The 18,460-nt window shown below is 35.5% G+C and overlaps 1 protein-coding gene across 1 annotated transcript in view; it reads left to right on the forward strand.

The window, feature by feature from the left end:
* The window catches only part of SPATA6L (spermatogenesis associated 6 like), a 50,126-nt gene that overhangs the window by 11,392 nt on the left and 20,274 nt on the right, over positions 1 to 18,460 (forward strand). The window contains exons 4-5 of the mRNA XM_081282702.1: positions 6,662 to 6,703; positions 16,213 to 16,337. Coding sequence (XP_081138828.1) covers positions 6,662 to 6,703; positions 16,213 to 16,337 — 167 coding nt within the window. The remainder of the gene's footprint in view (positions 1 to 6,661; positions 6,704 to 16,212; positions 16,338 to 18,460) is intronic.

The raw sequence follows: 18,460 nt of genomic DNA on the forward strand, positions 1-18,460 counted from the left end.
TTGCTATTCTGGGTCTTTTGTTTTTCCATATGAATTTCATGATTGCTTTATCTATTTCTACAAGAAATGCCATTGGGATTTTGATTGGCATTGCATTGAACCTATAGAGAACTTTTGGTAATATCGCCATTTTGATGATGTTAATTCTGCCTAACCATGAACAGGGTATATTTTTCCATCTTCTAAGATCCTCTTCTATTTCTTTCTTTAGGGTTCTGTAGTTTTCATTGTATAGATCCTTCACCTCTTTTGTTAGGTTGATTCCCAAGTACTTTATTTTTTTTGAGGATATTGTGAATGGAGTGTTTTTCCTCATTTCCATTTTAGAAGTTTTGTCGCTGATATACAGAAATGCCTTTGATTTATGTGTGTTGATTTTATATCCTGCCACATTACTGAATTCATTTATTAGTTCTAGTAGTTTTTTTGTAGACCCTTTTGGGTCTTCTAGGTATAGAATCATGTCATCCGCAAATAGTGATAATTTAAGTTCTTCTTTTCCTATTTTTATGCCTTTAATTTCTTTCGTTTGTCTAATTGCTCTGGCCAGTGTTTCGAGAACTATATTGAATAGAAGTGGTGATAGGGGGCATCCCTGTCGTGTTCCAGATTTTAGAGGGAATGCCTTCAATTTTTCTCCATTCAGAATGATGCTAGCCTGAGGCTTGGCATAGATAGCTTTTACAATGTCGAGGTAAATTCCTGTTATCCCTATTTTTTCTAACGTTTTGAACATAAAGGGATGCTGTACTTTGTCAAATGCTTTTTTCTGCGTCTATTGAGATGATCATATGGTTCTTCTCTTTAAGCCTATTGATGTGGTGAATAACATTTATTGATTTCCGTATATTGAACCATCCTTGCATCCCAGGGATGAATCCTACTTGATCATGGTGCACAATTTTTTTGATATGCCTTTGTATCCGATTCGCCAGAATTTTATTGAGGATTTTTGCATCTAGGTTCATTAGAGATATTGGTCTGTAGTTTTCTTTCTTTGAGGCGTCTTTTTCTGGTTTCGGAATCAGGGTGATGTTGGCCTCATAGAATGAATTTGGAAGAGCTCCCTCCTTTTCTATTTCCTGAAATAACTTGAAAAGTACTGGTATTAATTCTTCTTTAAAGGTTTTGTAGAACTCCGCTGTATACCCACCCGGTCCTGGGCTTTTCTTGGTTGGAAGTTTTTTAATTGCTTCTTCTATTTCATCTATTGATATTGGTCTGTTTAGGTTGTGAGTTTCCTCCTGACTCAGTCTGGGCAAATCATATGACTTAAGGAATTTATCGATGTCTTCACTTTCTTCTATTTTATTGGAATATAGGTTTTCAAAATAATTTCTAATTGTTTTCTGTATTTCTGAAGCGTCTGTTGTAACATTGCCTTTTTCATCCCGTATGTTAGTGATTTGAGTTCTCTCTCTTCTTCTCTTCGTTAGTATGGCTAGGGGTCTGTCGATCTTATTTATTTTTTCAAAGAACCAACTTTTTGTTTTGTTAATTTTTTCAATAGTTTCTTTTGTTTCAATTTCATTGATTTCTGCTCTGATTTTAATTAGTTCTTGCCTTCTGCTACATTTGCTATTGTTTTGCTCTTCCTTTTCTAGGGCTTTGAGATGAAGTGTGAGCTCATTTATTTGTTGGTTTTTCCTTTTTTTGAGGAATGACCTCCAGGCGATGAATTTCCCTCTTAAAACTGCTTTCATTGTGTCCCATAGATTCCGATATGTTGTGTCTGTATTTTCATTTATCTCTAAGAATTTTTTGATTTCCTCCTTTATGTCTTCTATAACCCATTGATCATTTAGTAACGTATTGTTCATTGTCCATGTGATGTAGGATTTTTCCTTCCTTCTCTTATCATTGATTTCCAGTTTCATTCCATTATGATCTGATAAAGTGCATGGTATTATCTCAACCCCTTTATATTTACTGAGGGTTGCCCTATGGCATAATATATGATCTATTTTTGAGAAGGTTCCATGTGCTGCTGAGAAAAAAGTATATCCACTTGATGATGGTTGATATATTCTATATATGTCAGTTAAGTCTAAGTTATTGATTGTGATATTGAGGTCAATAGTTTCTTTATTCAACTTTTGTTTGGAGGATCTGTCCAATGGTGAGAGAGGTGTGTTGAAGTCACCCGTGATTATTGTGTTGTGGTCTATTTGATTCTTGAACTTGAGGAGAGTTTGTTTTATGAACGTCGCAGCACCATTATTTGGTGCATAAATATTGATAATTGTTATGTCTTGTTGGTGAATGGTTCCTTTTAACAGTATATAATGTCCTTCCTTATCCCTTTTGATTAACTTAGTCTTGAAGTCGATTTTATTCGATATGAGAATGGCCACGCCTGCTTGCTTACAAGGACCGTGTGCTTGGTATATTTTTTCCCAACCTTTTACTTTGAGCCTGTGTATGTCTTTTCCAGTCAGATGTGTCTCCTGGAGGCAGCATATCGTTGGATTTGTTTTTTTAATCCATGTTACCAGCCTATGTCGCTTTATTGGAGAGTTTAAGCCATTAACATTTAGAGTTACTATTGATATATGGTTTGTACTTCCTGCCATGTTTGATTATTTATCTCTTTTTTTTTTCCCTAATTTAGTTTGTTTCTCCATGATTAGCTTTCCTCCCATCCTCTGTCTTTACTGAGGCACTTCCCGCTGATGGTTTTGGTTATTGTTTTCCATTTCTTCCTCGTGTAGAGTTTTGCTCAAGACGCTTTGCAATGCTGGTTTTCTGGCTACAAATTCTTTTAGCTTTTGTTTATCATGGAAGATTTTTATTTCGTTGTCGTATCTGAAGCTTAATTTTGCTGGATACAGGATTCTTGGTTGGCATTCATTGTCTTTCAGTGTTTGAAATACATTGTTCCAGGATCTTCTCGCTTTCAGCGTCTGTGATGAAAAATCCGTTGTCAACCTTATTGGTTTACCCCTAAATGTAATCTGCCTCTTTTCTCTTGTAGCTTTTAATATTTTCTCTTTGTTCTGTATATTGGATAGCTTCATAACAATGTGTCTTGGCGTTGGTCTATTGTGATTTTGTGTGCTCGGTGTCCTGTATGCATCTACAATTTGTATATCTGTATCCTTTTTTATTTCTGGAAAGTTTTCTGTAATTATTTCCTTCAGTAAGTTACCCATTCCCTTGGCATGAATCTCTGTGCCCTCCTCTATCCCGATGACTCGTAAGTTTGGTTTTTTTATGTTATCCCAAATCTCTTGGATGTTTTTCTCGTGGTTTTTTACCAGCCTATCTGAGTTGGCTAGACTCTTTTCAAGGTGATATATTTTGTCTTCATTATCTGACGTTCTGGCTTCTACTTGCTCCTCTCTGTTAGTGATACTCTCGATTGAGTTTTTAATTTGGTTTATCATTTCCTTCATTTCTAGAATTATTGTTTGATTTTTTTTTATAATTTCTATCTCCTGATAAAGATGCTTAACTTCCTCTTTTATCTGTTTTTGTAATTCATTTTCAATGTGATCTTTAAGGTTCCTTTCCATCTGTCTAAGGTGTTCCTTGAGTTCTTTATATGGCCATTTTTCTGATGACTCCAGGTCCTCCTGAATATTTAGGCTGTCTTTCATTGTTTGTATTCCTTTTCTTCCTTGCTTTTTTATGCTCATGATACTTCTTGTTCTGTTTGACTGTTGAGTTACTGTTTACTCTTATAAGTTTATTTGATGCTTGGGAGGAGAGGTATTAGAAGGGAAGGGAAGAAGTCATAATTTCCGGCAGGTCTCTTTTCAGCGGAGTTTTGCTCGAAGTTCATCAGTAGGTAGAATCTGGGTGTATTAATGGATCTTTTTGATCCCGTTACTGTAGAGATACTGAACGTGCTGTTTCCTCGCCGGCCGCCATCTTTTCTCCTTCCACTTTCTTAATCTTTATGAATTTTTCAACCGAGATTTATTCAGTTGAAAGAATTAGGACCAAGGTCATAGGTAATAGCAGAATCTCATAGAGAAATAATAAGAATTAAATGCTAGGTGATCTGAGGCAGTGCTGGAAAGAGGACAGAATCAGGAGCAGGCTAGGTATCCGGCCAAGATACTGGTGGATTAAGAAATTTGAGAGGCTAGTGTTGTGGCTCAGTGATAGAGCACTTGCCTAGCATGTGTGAGGCCCTGGGTTCGAGTCTCAGTACTATATATAAATAAAATAAAGGTCAATTTACAACTAAAATAAATATATGTTTAAAAAAAGAAATTTGAAATTATGCATCTAGTGAGTCTGTGTCCACAGATAGTGCAGGTTAGAGGCCACTGAACAAATGTTCTGAAACAGAATGGTACAACAGTAAAACAGGAGTTCAGAAATCCAGGTGTAGAATAAATAGAAAATCTACAGGAATCAAAGGTTATGATCATCAGAAATAGTAAGTGAAACTTTGAAGGAGTTGATGGGATGTGGGTGTGCTCAAAACTCACAGCATCTAGAGAAAACCCTGGATCCTATTTTTGCTATTCACTAGGACTAGAAAGTCAGAAAGAAGAGTTGGTGGAGGGAGTTTAACTTTGGACACATTGAGTTTAGAGTGTCAGTGTAAGATCTAAATGGAGGTGTTTCATTGCTAGCAGGCAATTAAAAGCTGTAGGTATTTTATAAAGTATTCTAATGTACTTGTTCTTTTGAAGAATGGGATTTTCAGTGAAACATCTTGTGGGTAAGAACACTAGCCCTGGGAATAGACTGCATGGGTTCCTGTAGAGCTCTGTCAGTGTTAGCCATGTGACCTTGCTATGCTTTTTTCTTTTGAGATTTAGTTGTCTCGTTCATAAAATTAGAAGATAGCTGTTATTAGACTCTTTGAGTTGTGGTGAGAATTAATTGAATACAAGGAATTTTGAACCTAAAACAAATCAAGTGCTTAATGGGACTGTTGGAGTGAAATTTCAGGCTATCTTGGTTTTTAAGTTTCTTGGAATTTATATTTATTTATTTATTTGGGGGTACTGGGGCTTGAGCTCAGGAACACTCAACCACTGAGCCACATCCCCAGCCCTATTTTGTATTTTATTTAGAGACACGGTCTCACTGAGTGGCTTGGCGCCTCGCTTTTGCTGAGACTGGCTTTGAACTCATGATCCTCCTGTCTCAGGCTCCCGAGCCACTGGGATTACAGGAGTGCGCCTCAACATCTGGCTAGTTTCTTGGAATTTAAATTTTGTTCTTATGCATTCATAAATCTATTTTTATGAATGCATATTTTTCATAAATCTACAAAGTGAGAATTTATTTCTATTATCTATTTTAAAATGTTTTTACTTCTAATATTATTTTGTGGGAATTATTATCTTTATTAATTTTGTATTGTAATACCATTTGTTTTAATTCACTTTTATGATTTGAGTTTTATTCTTGCCTCTAGAGATACTATAGATTAGATTATTATTTCTAAATGTATTTTGAATTCAAATAATAATAAAGTTTTATTTTATGTTTTAATTTATATAGTCATTGGTACACTGTCTTAGGTAAGATAAACTTTTATGTTAATGGGTCACAATTAGATTTTGAATTTTTAAGATGAAAAGTACACATTTTAATGCTTTTTTTTTTTTTTTTGATGGTACTAGGGATTGAACCCAGAGCCTATGTGCATGCAAGGCAGGCACTCTACCGACTAAGCTATATTCCCAGCCCCCCATTTTGATGCTCTTATGAAAACACTTTTTTTTTTTGGTACCAGAGATTTAACTCAGGGGAACTCGACCACTGAGCCACATCCCCACCACTATTTTGTATTTTATTTAGACACAAGGTCTCACTGAGTTGCTTAGTGCCTTGCCATTGATGAGGGTTGCTTTGAACTCTTGATCCTCCTGTCTCATCCTCCCCAGCTGCTGAGATTACAGGCCTGCATCACCACACCAGGCATGAATACAATTTTTTTTTAAGTATTTATTTTTTACTTGTAGTTGGACACAATACATTTATTTTATTTGTTTATTTTTTTGTGGCACTAAGGATTGAGCCCAGGGCCTCACATGTGCTAGGCAAGCACTCTACCGCTGAGCCACAACCCCAGCCCTCATGAATACACTTTTAAGAGACAAAATATTACATGTTTTGTCTGTACTTTCCTGGAGTTGAAACGATATTTTTATAACTCAGATATTCTTATTTTACTCCCTCAACTTATTGACACCTGAGACCTTGTTGGTGTGGCACTTATTTTTAATTATAATTGTTACTTGATATCCATGGGAAATTGGTTCCAGGACCTCAAAGAATCCCCAAACCCCCATACTCAATTTCCTTATAACGAATGATACAGTATTGACTTATAACCTATACCCACCCTCCCATATATTTAAATCATAGCCATATTACTCATAATATCTAACACTTTAAATGCAGTGTAAATAGTTGTTATTCTGTATTGTTTGGGGAATAATGACAAGAATATGTCTGTACATGTTTAGTACTGATGCATTTTTAGAAATATTTTCTATCCTCAATTGGTTGAATATGTGGATGGGGAACCTATGGAAATAGAACCTATAAATATGGAGGGCTAGCTGCATTGTTGTTATTAATAATGTAAATGGAGTGTTATGGTAGTTTAATTTATAAAATTAAAACATTTAATAAAAAACTCTGACAATTTTTTGAAGTATTAAAATTCCACTGTTTTCCTTTTTAGGCTTCCTAGCCAGGTTTGAGTTAATACAGCTAGTGCCTCCAGGTAATGTGCCAGAAATGCATTTCTACACCAATTTAATTTTAAGAGGATTTTTACATGACAAAATGGGGACTGGCATTTAAACACTGAGCCTTTATATAACACATAACTTCTTATGCTTATATGTTTATATATGTGACCTTACTGTGTTTTTCTCTTTGAGATTTAGTTGTCTCATTCATAAAATTAGAGGATAGCTGTTATATCTTGGGGTTGTGGTGAGAATTAAAAAAGTATATATGGAATCAGCCAAAGGTGTCTTATCAATGGATGAATGGATAAAGAAAATGTGGTATATATGCACAATGAAGTTTTATTCAGCCATAAAGCAAAATGAAATTATGGCCTTTGCAGGAAAATAAATGGAACTAGAGACCATCTTGTTCAGAGAAATAAATCAAACTCAAAAAGTCAATGGTCAGTTGTATGTTTTCTCTCATGTATAGAAGCTAGAAAGGAAAAAGGAAAACAAAGGTCAGAGTGGATCTCCTAAAAATCAAAGGGCGATCAGTAGACCAAAGGGAGCAAGGGGTGGGAGGCAGAGAGGGAGAAGGGAAAAGTTAGGAAGTGATATTAGCCAAATGATATTGTTATATTGTGTGCATGTGTGAATATCTAATAACAAATTCCATCAATATGAACAACTATAATGCATCAATAAAAATGTAGAAAAAAGTTTTAAAAAAGTGTATATAATATATACTTCTCCTCTGCCAATCTATTGACAATTCCAGGACATTTTTTGTTACCCCAGAAATAAACCCCATACACAGCAGTTATTCCTCATTCCCTCTTCCGTCCAGCCCCTGAGAACTGCTCATCTACTTTATGTCTCAATTGATTTGCCAATTCTAGAATTTCATATAAATGGAAAGCTACACTATGTGGCTTTTTAGGTCTGGATCTTTCATTTAGCCTAATATTTTCAAGGTTTAGGCATGTTGTAACATGTATCAGAGCTTAATTCCTCTTTATGCCCAAATAATACTCTTGTATACTCACCATATTTTGTTTATACATGTATATGTTGATAAACATTGGAGTTGTTTCCACTTTTGGGAGATTATAAATAGTGTTGTTATGAACATTCACATACACATCAATGTGTATTTCTTTTAGTTCTCTTGGGTGAGTGTGGTTTTCTACATTATACAATAATTCTGTCAAACTTTTTGGGAAACTGCCAAACTGAGTATGGTTTTTCAACATTTTTAGATGGTTGAATAAAAATTTTCAAGAGAAGAATATTTAGTAATGTAAAAATTATATGAAATTCAGATTTTATCATCTAAAAGAAAGTTTTACTGGAACATAGCCACATTCATGTTTAAGTATTGCTTGTAGCTGTTTCACAGCACAGTGACAGAGTTGAGTAGTTGTAACCAGATGGCCTGCAAAGCCTAAAATATTTACTATCTGTTCCTTTATAGAAAAAGTTTGTGACCCCTCTGCTACAATCATGGGACTCTAGGAGGAACCTATTCTCTGATACTTTTGCATTGTGTCTTGAGACCTGAGCTGGTGAGAGAGGGTACAACCAGCTAATCTCATAAATAGTCTTTGAGCATGGCTCTGTGATTTTAAGGCTTTATATCTCTGTGGTGTGTGTGTGTGTGTGTGTGTGTGTGTGTGTGTGTGAAGAGAGAGAGAGAGAGAGAGAGAGAGAGAGAGAGAGAGAGAGGAGAGACACAGAGAGAGAATCTAAAACCCAGAAAATTCTCTTGTGATCTTTGATCTTTGCTATTTACACATTTCTGTTTTTTTCTTTCCTGAGATGAAAATAACTTCATAGTCTTTACTTACAAAAAGGATCCAAAAATCACATCATCCTGAAAGAACCATTAAGCATGTTTCTTGGTATTTCTCTGTGATTAGAGCACATTGTTACAGACTTTTTATATGTGTTATATACATATTCTATTCTTGTTAAAAAGTCAAACTCAAAAAGTCAGTGGTCAGTTGTATGTTTTCTCTCATGTATAGAAGCTAGAAAGGAAAAAGGAAAATTAGATTTTCCTCATTTTATGCCCCTGTTTCATTGTCTTTTTTTTTTTTTTTTTCCTTTTTGGTACTGGAAATTGAACCCAGGGACATTTAACCACTGAGCCACATACCCAGCCCTTTTTATTTTTTATTTTGAGACAGGGTCTCACTAAGTTGCTTTGGTTCTTGCTAAGTTGCTGAGGCTGGTCTTGAACTTGTGATCCTCCTGCCTCAGTTCCCAAGTCAATGGAATTTCAGGTGTACACCACTGCGGCCATTGCCAGGTTCACTTTTTTTTTAGTTTCCACATCAGAGAGAGAAACTATAACACTTTTCTTTATGTGTCTGACTTATTTCTCTTAGCATGATGTCATCCAGTTTCTTTCATTTTTCCTGCTAATGACAGGATTTCATTAAGTCTGAATAATATTCCATCATTTCTAATGATAATCTATACCTTGATTTTTGATAGCCATGAAAACCTTAATTAATTTACTTATGTGTTTTTAAAGGGCTATAAACAGAATATCTGCAATATTTTGGGTTGGATTTTCTTATTCTACCTAGTTCACCTAGTTACCCATAGTTTATAATTTTTCAATATCTATCTATTTTTCCATAGTGTTATCCTTACAATTTATTGAGCATTTAGATTTTGTCTTTCACATATTTATAAAAATTATTTTTCCTTGGTTTATTTATGAAGAATAGAATTACTAAATTAAACTGTGCCTTGTGAATCTGGGGTTAACTGATCACTCATAAGGTTCACTGCTACATCTGCATCTACAAGGCAGAGCATACCCATTCCCCATATCCAGCAGATAATAAGGTCCAGCTGAATATTGTCATTTGGATTTACTGTGTTTACAAAATGTGTAATAATTTATTTTTTTAGATTGATTATTTTTTTGTTCTAATTAGTCATACATGACAGTAGAATGCATTTTGACACATTTATACTTAAGTGGAGTATAACTCCATAATTCTTTTGATTGTACATGATATAGAGTTATACAGGTCATGTAATCATATATGCACATAGGGTAATAATGTCCAAATCATTCTACTATCGTTCCTACAATAATTTCCTTAAGATATATTTTACCATGTTTTATAGCCCCTTTTAAAAAAAGATGATTTGTGAAAATCCTACATTTGAAATTGGCTTCTTAAAAATTTCCATTTTACCATATTGTGAATTGTTTGCTTCCTTTTCTTCTATATGAAGTGACTGTCAGTGTCCTTAATTAATTGTGGTGTTTGGTTGCAAATTCCTGACATTTTAACCTATGTCTTTAGTTAGTCATGGTCAATACATATATATTTCCTCTTTTTTGATTCAATGTTTTGGTATTTTACATGTGAACGTTCCTTTTTCTTAAGAGAGCATGAGAGAAGGAAAGTGAACCTGGCAGATGCCTCAGCTAAAGAATGGGGGCAGTGGAGGATTTTGAGTGAGGATCATATTCCTACCCATAATGATATATCACCAGAGCAAGTCAAGGGCCCCTATGAAGTGATGTAGACCCAGGCAGCTATAGTTCTTTCTTCTACTTCTTGGTCAGCCCCTGCAAACAGAAAAGAACCCCATTCTGTCTGAATTTAGGGAAAGACACTCTTGGATATGTCGTTACTTTTTAAGGCAGACAGAACAGAGCAGATAGATGCCTCCTACTTCCTGTTCAGAAATTCTTAGTGAAGGTTTTTCAGCCAAAAAGTGACAGGCTAAAATCAGGCCATTGAGTTTTTTTCCATAAGTTTTTTTTCTTACTTGACCTAATTTTATGTTCAAACATATATCACTGCTAAGTGGCAAGTTATATTTTAATATACTAATAAGGTAGAAGTATGCTTATTTAATTTTGCATGAATTAAAAATTAAAAATTACCTAAATACCTCACTGTACAAAATTTAATTAACATAGAAGTACATAGACTCATTCATCAACAACTCCTAACAGATACTTCATTAACAATTAGTTGCATATGTTTTTAGATCTTTTAAAATGCATTTGGTATATATCATGCATTTAGTATATTTAACCAACCTTAAAATAACACATGCACACACCTCTACATACTGAATATGTGAGGTGCACACTATATTTTTGTAGATGTGGTGTATGTTAAATATGTGAATTTTGCAACTTGCTTTTAAAATTTAATTCATGTTGAACCGCTGCATATTTTTTATGTGACCAAAATCCATTTTTGAGAAGGCTACGAAAATAGTTGTCTGTAAATAATGATGATTGGAGAATGTTTAAACTGAGTGCATCCATACTGGTTCTAACTCACAAGTTAATCATATGCAAAGTGGGAGCCTTATTATGCTTGTTTTCTTTTTGTCCACAATCCTCCAATTTCAGATTATAATTTTAGTGGAATTAAGTTTAAATTACTCAAAATAACAATTTCACTCAGCTACAGATGCCATGCAGATTAACTGATTAATTGTTCAGCATATGTTATTGAGGGTATACTTCACATGTGTCTACCCTGTGCCAGTCTTTCTGGTATGATACTAGTGACCCCAGGCACTAATTGGTGGTAGTGAGCCCTCTGGATCTGCTAGTCCTTGATACTAACCTCTTGCTTAAAGTCTTGTGTGGGCTGCACTGTGGGGTCACACAGGCTACACTTAGACCAATTTTTCTTTGGCTGATTTGTTATCTTGCTGTATTTTGCTGTATATAGTACTTTATTGTTTGATACTTTTTGCTTCTCTTTCACTTAACCATGGAAAGACATTTTACCATTAGAATAGGAATACAAATAGCATTACTAAGATTTGCATATGGCTTTATGCTAAAGAATGAAGAAGTCTAGTGATTTTGCTTCCAAAAATTAATGATCCCTTTGGCTCTTAGTTTACAAAGATGGGAAAAAACTATGGACACAGGGGGGCAGTGTAATCCTGTTTGACAGTGAGCTTTGTACTTTTTATTAATCTCCTAAGCAAATACCTTGTCTTTGGGTAATCCATGTATATTCAGTATAACTGTAAAATCCTATTTTAATGGGCACCCATTTACTTAATCAGAGCTTGATTTTATACTTCACCAGTTGTGTTCACTAGGTGCCAGCACGGAAAGTAGTTTTTATGAAAGTCAATTACTGGGAGTAAAGAGATAAAGAGGAGGTGGGAAACAGGTGGGAAGGTGAGTATGATTCTAAGATTAGTCTTCAGCTTCGTTTACTTCATTTACTTTGTTTGCCTCAGCTGAACTGCTTTTGAATTCTTACTTTGCCATGTGGGCATCATGAAATGTCTTAAATTCTGAGAGCTTCAGTTTCCCTGTCTGTAAAGAGAGAATCAAATGATATTCTCTCTCTAGAATCATATTGTCAATTCTGATATGCTCTATAAATGTTAAAGATTTCTAAAACCAATGTTATTAAAATTATTGTTCTTCTTAAAGACACATTCATTTCCTTTTTTTTTTTTTTTGGTTAGATGATGCTACTATCTATGCCATTAGCCTATGGAGAACACTGAGTTCTTTCAGACACTTCATTTGTCCTGAGACTTGCTCAGCCTGTGAATGAGTTCATTATTTATAACTTTGACTCTTTTTGTAACGTCCCCTTAATATGCTGACATTTTCACACTTGGTGGCAGTTGGGTGTCTGGAAAATGACCAAACCAGAAAAACTGTATTAAGAAGCTTTATAGCCTTCTATTTATTTTTCTAAACTGTTTCAGTCTATTTTTTTAAAAAATATTTATTTTTTAGGTGTAGATGGACACAACACAATGCCTTTATTTTTATGTGGTGCTGAGGATTGAACCCGGGTCGCGCCTGTGCTAGGCGAGCTCTCTACAGCTGGGCTCTCTCCCAGCCCCTCAGTCTATTTTTAATCTTATTATTCCAAATGTAGTAGATGAGCTCACTTCCACTTCTTTGACCTCTTATTTTAATCTAAATTCTTGCTGCATATAGAAATAATAATTTAGTGTTGTCATTTTGGATGCAGTGACAAGAACTAGCTGAAAACATTTGAAAGGTAAGAGGACAAAGGAAAAGCCTATTTCATACCACACATCTAGGTATTTGTTCCCATCAGGAATGTAACCATGTTCACAGAGACCCGAGTAGCGCTGGGACAACCCTTAGGCAGGTTTTGGGGAGCAATCATGACAATGACAGGTAATGTCAGATGCTCTGCTTCATGTTACATGTGTTTTGTCATTTGTCCTTACAGTACCACTAAGGTTAGGTAACTAGGATGATTTGTATATTTACCTAAAGAGAAAGCTGAAGTTATAACATTTGCATAATTACCTAGGGTCACATAGCTGATAGGTGGTGAAACAGGGATTTAAAGCCAACTTTTACTGACTCTGGAACCTGAGTTTTTATCCAGTGGGCCACAGTCTTCAGTAGAAAGCTGCTTTTGTGTTGCTAGTGATAGGGAAGGAAACTGGTACACCACTTCCCATTTTTTATGTTGTACTTCATTGTTCAGTTGGAGGAAGAGTCTGTTTTGGGCCAACAAGGGTGGAGAGGTCACACCTGTCACAGAGAACACTGTAAAGGGAGCACTGACGAAAAAGGAGGCTGGGATAAGACTAGTAAATGAAGCAGAAGACTGATCTCAGAATTGTACTCACCTGCCCACCTGTCTCCTCACCTCCTCTTTATCTCTTTCCTCCCAGTAATTGACTTCCATGGAATCTACTTCTTTTTACTCCTGGCACTTATAACTCTTTTTTAAAAATGTTTTTTAGTTATACTTGGGCACAATATCTTTATTTTGTTTATTTATTTTTATGTGGTGCTGAGGATTGAATCCAGTGCCTCAAATGTTCCAGGCAAGTGCTCTGCTATAGAGACACAACCCCAGCCCAGCACTTATAACTTTTAACTATACATTTATTTTTTGAGGTTTTGGTGCATTAATTTTAAATATATTATTTTTAATGTGTTAGTAATATTTAATGTATTAGCACTTTTGGACTACAGACTCCAGAAGGGCAGGAATTGTGTTTATCTTGTTCACCTGTATATATCCATTCTTTAGTACTCTTGGCACATAGTACATTCTCAACAAATATTTCTTGAATAATGAATGGAAAAAAAATCATTGAAAAATGAATGTAATCCCATCTACTTGGGAGACTGAGATAGAATTGAAAATTTAAATTCAGACTGGGCAACTCAGCAAAACCCTGTCTTAAATTAAATTAAATCAAAACAAATAGGACTGGGGATACAGCTCAGTGGTAGAGTGTCCCTGGGTTAAGTCCACAGAACCACATACACAAAAAAACTCATTCATTTTCTTGAATGAATATGAGGATTACATTTATCAAGTATTCACTGTGTTAGAATTATGTTGTTCTGTAGTTCTGAAGGCAGCATCCAGTATGCTATACTTTACTGTTCTTCTCTGAACATCTTTGGAATTCAGTTTTAAAATGTTTGTCTTTAGGGATGGGGTTGTAGCTCAGTGGTAGAGTGCTTGCCTTGCATGCATGAGGCCCTGGGTTCGGTCCCCAGCACCACATAAAAATAAACAAATAGAAATAAAGATATTAAAAAGTTTGTCTTTAACGATAATTCAAGGGGTCTGTGAAAGATGCTGACATTGCGACTCCTTTTTAGAGATGATTGTCTTAGTCTGCCCTGTAATTGTTGAACTGCCCTGAGTTCACACCTTTCTAGGGGCAGCCCTGTCAATAGAATAGTGAACAGAAAAGACAAAGTCAGTGTTTTCACAGAGGAAGCAGATCATGAATAAATACATGAACAACAACAACAACAACAGTGATAAATGTGATATCAAAAATAAAATAGAGTGATGTAATGTGGAACACTCCTTTGGGCTGAGTTGCTAACTTTCTGATGAGATGATACTTAAGTCAAGTCTATCATTTGATAGGAGGGAGCCAGCCATTCCAGGGTCAGGGGGAGGAATACTACAGGGAGAACAGTAGGACAAAATTCTGTAATAGAGGCAAACTTAGTATGTTTGAGGGACAGCAAGGATGGGCAGCAGTGATGACAGGAAACAACCCAGGGGGAGGGTAATAATTAAAGTAGGAGAAGGTGACGAGAGGCCTGATTATGTAGAGTCTTGAAGGCTGGGGTAAGTTGCTTAAGTTTTATTTTAATATTTGGGAAGACTATTGGAAGGTTTTAAGCAGATGAAAGGCACAGTTTGATGTACTTAAAATAACACAGAGTGTGTAGAATAAGTTTGGTGGGCGATGGAAGCCGGGGGATCACCTAGGAGGCCATAGCAGTGACCCAGGAGAGAGGTTAAGGGGTGGGGCATGGAGTTAGGGTAGTAACTATAAAGATGAAGCAAAGGAAGCAGATTTTAGATTTACTTTGGAGATAGAGTCAACAGAACTTGCTAATGGAGAGCTGAATTTTTTGGGGAAAATATGACTTCTGGTTCGGACCTGTTAGGATGAAGAAACTATAATGCATTTAGGATGAAGCTTGAAAGATGAATAGGATCTCAACACAATGAGAAGGAAGGAATAGCATAATCTGTGGGGAATACATTGCAGAGGAGGGAAGATTGAGGGAAGATTCATCATCAGTTTTTGTGGATCATAAACTGGATCATGTCTGGGAAGGCAAGTGGAAAGAAAATCAATATAATATTCCAACTGTAATATAAGGGAAAAACAAAAGGACAGATGTTTATAATAAAATGATATGCATATCAGTACATAAAACTGAGCATAGTGAGGTATTTAAATGTGACATGGTTTTCAAAATGCCAGACAGGTCTTGATGAAGATTCAAACAATACAAAGTAAAATTTTTCCTTGATATATGCTATACCCACATTCTTAGAAAATTCAGTTTATTTTAAAATCACACAAAAAATGCTTAGTACTTATATGTAACATAGATTTAAGGTCTTGGCTCAGATATTCATCAGGCAATTTTTAGCCTGAAAGAATGTCTTATAGGACTATAGAAAATCATGCAGATAGCCCATTGTCCAAGAGGCAGGAGTATTGTGAGCACTGCAGGACACCCTACCACCTTTGGCTCCTGCCCATAAAATGCCTCACAAATGACCAGAATGTCCCTGGGGTTGATGCTGCCCCTTATGAGAACCACAGGTTTACCTGTTCTCTGGGCCAGTGGCACCCCTGTATGGCAGACAATGAACCCCAATCTAAATAAGTAACCTTTGTGTATGTAGGGGTGTGTCTGCCTTGTTCCTATCTATTCCTGGGGTGTGGCCAAGGTTTGTCCTTGGTAAATATTTGGTGAGGGAAAGAATGAAAGGATGGTTGGAAAGATAGGTTCTCTTCTTTGTTCTGTTTTGTGGAGCAACCCTTTAGTCTCTTTAATCTGTTATGACTTGAGAGAATTGTTAAACATTATCCATGAGATAACAAAATAGTAGAAATTATTTTCCCCTTGAAAAACAAGTGCTGGTACCAAAATGTCTATTTTTACTTATTTGCATCTCTGCCATAGTCTGTCTGAACTTTTATTTTGTTAAACGTGGGTGAAGATACACATATTTGTGCTTTTCTCCTTCTTTTCTAGTGTGGGAAGAGTTGGCCTACTATGAAGAAAACACACGAGATTTTCTTTTCCCTGAGCCTAAGTTGACATCTTCACATCCTGGAATACATAGAGAGGTGCTTATGAAGACAGCCATAGGTTTTCCAGTAAGTGGTCTTGCTCATCTGGGCTTCTATTGGGAGAGAAATTCTTGGAACATGAACATTTTATTCTCAACAGTGTTGATCTTGGACAGATAACTTTATCTTGCTTAGTACCTCACTGCTGTTCAGTGGCCCTGTTTAGATGCCCTGCTCAAGATACCAAATTATACTTATTTCTACCATTGATCTGATGGTGGAAGTCTTATTATCCATTCAGGCTAAATCATTGACATAGTTTCATTATCACATAGCTATACAAGCAAATTGATATCTCAACTTCTTCATTGTAGATTAACAGAAAGATTTATTTAGTCATAGCAATTATGACTAAGTAAAGAAGCAATAGTGGTAATGTTATCTCTTATTTATTTTGTGCCTTCAACTTTTTATGCATAATATTTTTCTCCTAACATCTCTCAGGTTAGCCAAGGCAGATCTTATTTAACAGAGGGGAAATTGACAGGGGCCCACTAATTGTTATTACTGAAGGATCTTTCTTTTGTGTGTGTGTGTGTTTTGGTTTTTTGTTTGTTTGTTTTTGGTACTAGGGATTGAACCCAGGGATGCTTAACCACTGAGTTATGTCTCCAGCCATTTTTATTTCTATTTTGAGACAAGTAGCTCAGGGCCTCACTAAGTTGCTGAGCTTGACTTTGAACCTGTGATCCTCCTGCCTCAGCCTCCTGAGCCGCTGGGATTATAGGCATACGCCTCTGTGCCCAGCCTAATGTCTGTATCTTTAAGCCCTTCAATATTTTTGAGACTTTGGCAAATATTACTGAAACTATTTTTTTCCCCAACATCATTATCTTGTATCAGTTATACTCATGGTCTTATGATGTGCTTGCCTTTATTATGGTGAGTTACTGGGAAATCGCTTTTCAGAAATTAAAAGGGAATAAAACTTAAAGAGAAACTCTTATATTGCCCAAATTCTCTGTTAAATAAAAGTCTTTTGTTTTGTTACGTAGGATTGAATTCCGAGACACTTAACCATTAAGCCATGTCTCCAGCCCTTTTTACTCTTTTATTTAGAGACAGGGTCTCACTAAGTTGCTTAGGGCCTCCCTAAAGTGGTGAGGATGGCTTTGAGATCCTCTTGCGTCAGCCTCCCATGCCACTGTACAAGTCATCTTTAAACACTGGGCTGGAATCCAGCAAAGTATCAAGACAAGGAAAAACACACTATCTTATGTTTTTCACATTATCTGTTTAACTTTATGGGCATAAACAGAAAGAAGGACCTGTAAGATGCTGTGTTTATAGTTATCTATAAATGTACATAATCATCAGAGAAGGAATTTTTAAAATGTATGGAAATAGTTTCTTACAATTACATTAATTCTATCAATTCTTACAATTACATTAATCTCACTATATTTTAAACAGTTTGTAAAAAGAAGGGCTCTGTTTCTCTCAAATATTCCAAAAAACAAAATAAAAACCGTGGCTGAAGTTTTGAACATGATAGCTCTTGTTCATTGTGTGCTCACTAGATAGCAGGTACTATGCTGAACTCATTACATGGATTTTCTTGTTAAAACCTTCTTCACCTTGTGAGCACTTTGTTCTGCTATTCTTTTTCCTATTGTGTGGATGGAAAGCTGGTTTAGGGGGGTTTCAGAAATGTACTGAAGATCATAGAGCTGGTGAGTAGTAGATCAGGGGTCCTTATGTTTCATTGTTGGCACTCTTAGTGCATGATGCTAATTCTCTTGTATTTATTACGTATTTATTACTGCCCACTCCTACTTTTTTCCATTAACATTATAGAAAGTTATTCACTTTATTCTCTTAATTTATCAATTCATTAATAATTAGATTTCTTTCCTTTACTAAATGGGATTTTTTTTGCATTTCCATATATATGTATTTTAAATTTCACTTGGTACTTTAACAGTCTTCTAGACAGTATGGTAATGAGGAAAAATAGCAGCATCAGTTTAGGAAACAAAATTCATTTTAAGTTTGGAAATAATTCTGATGAATATGAATATTTGATATAAGATATAAAACAAGTTTTTCAAAGACAGGAAAAGAGAATCTTTATCTATCCCTCCTTCTAGTAATCTCATTCAGTTTCATTGTCCCTTGATAAACAGAGTAACTAATAGCATGGACACTGG

This window comes from Spermophilus citellus, assembly GCF_964194105.1.
Source record: "Spermophilus citellus genome assembly, chromosome: 2".
In the NCBI taxonomy this organism is placed as follows: domain Eukaryota; kingdom Metazoa; phylum Chordata; class Mammalia; order Rodentia; family Sciuridae; genus Spermophilus; species Spermophilus citellus.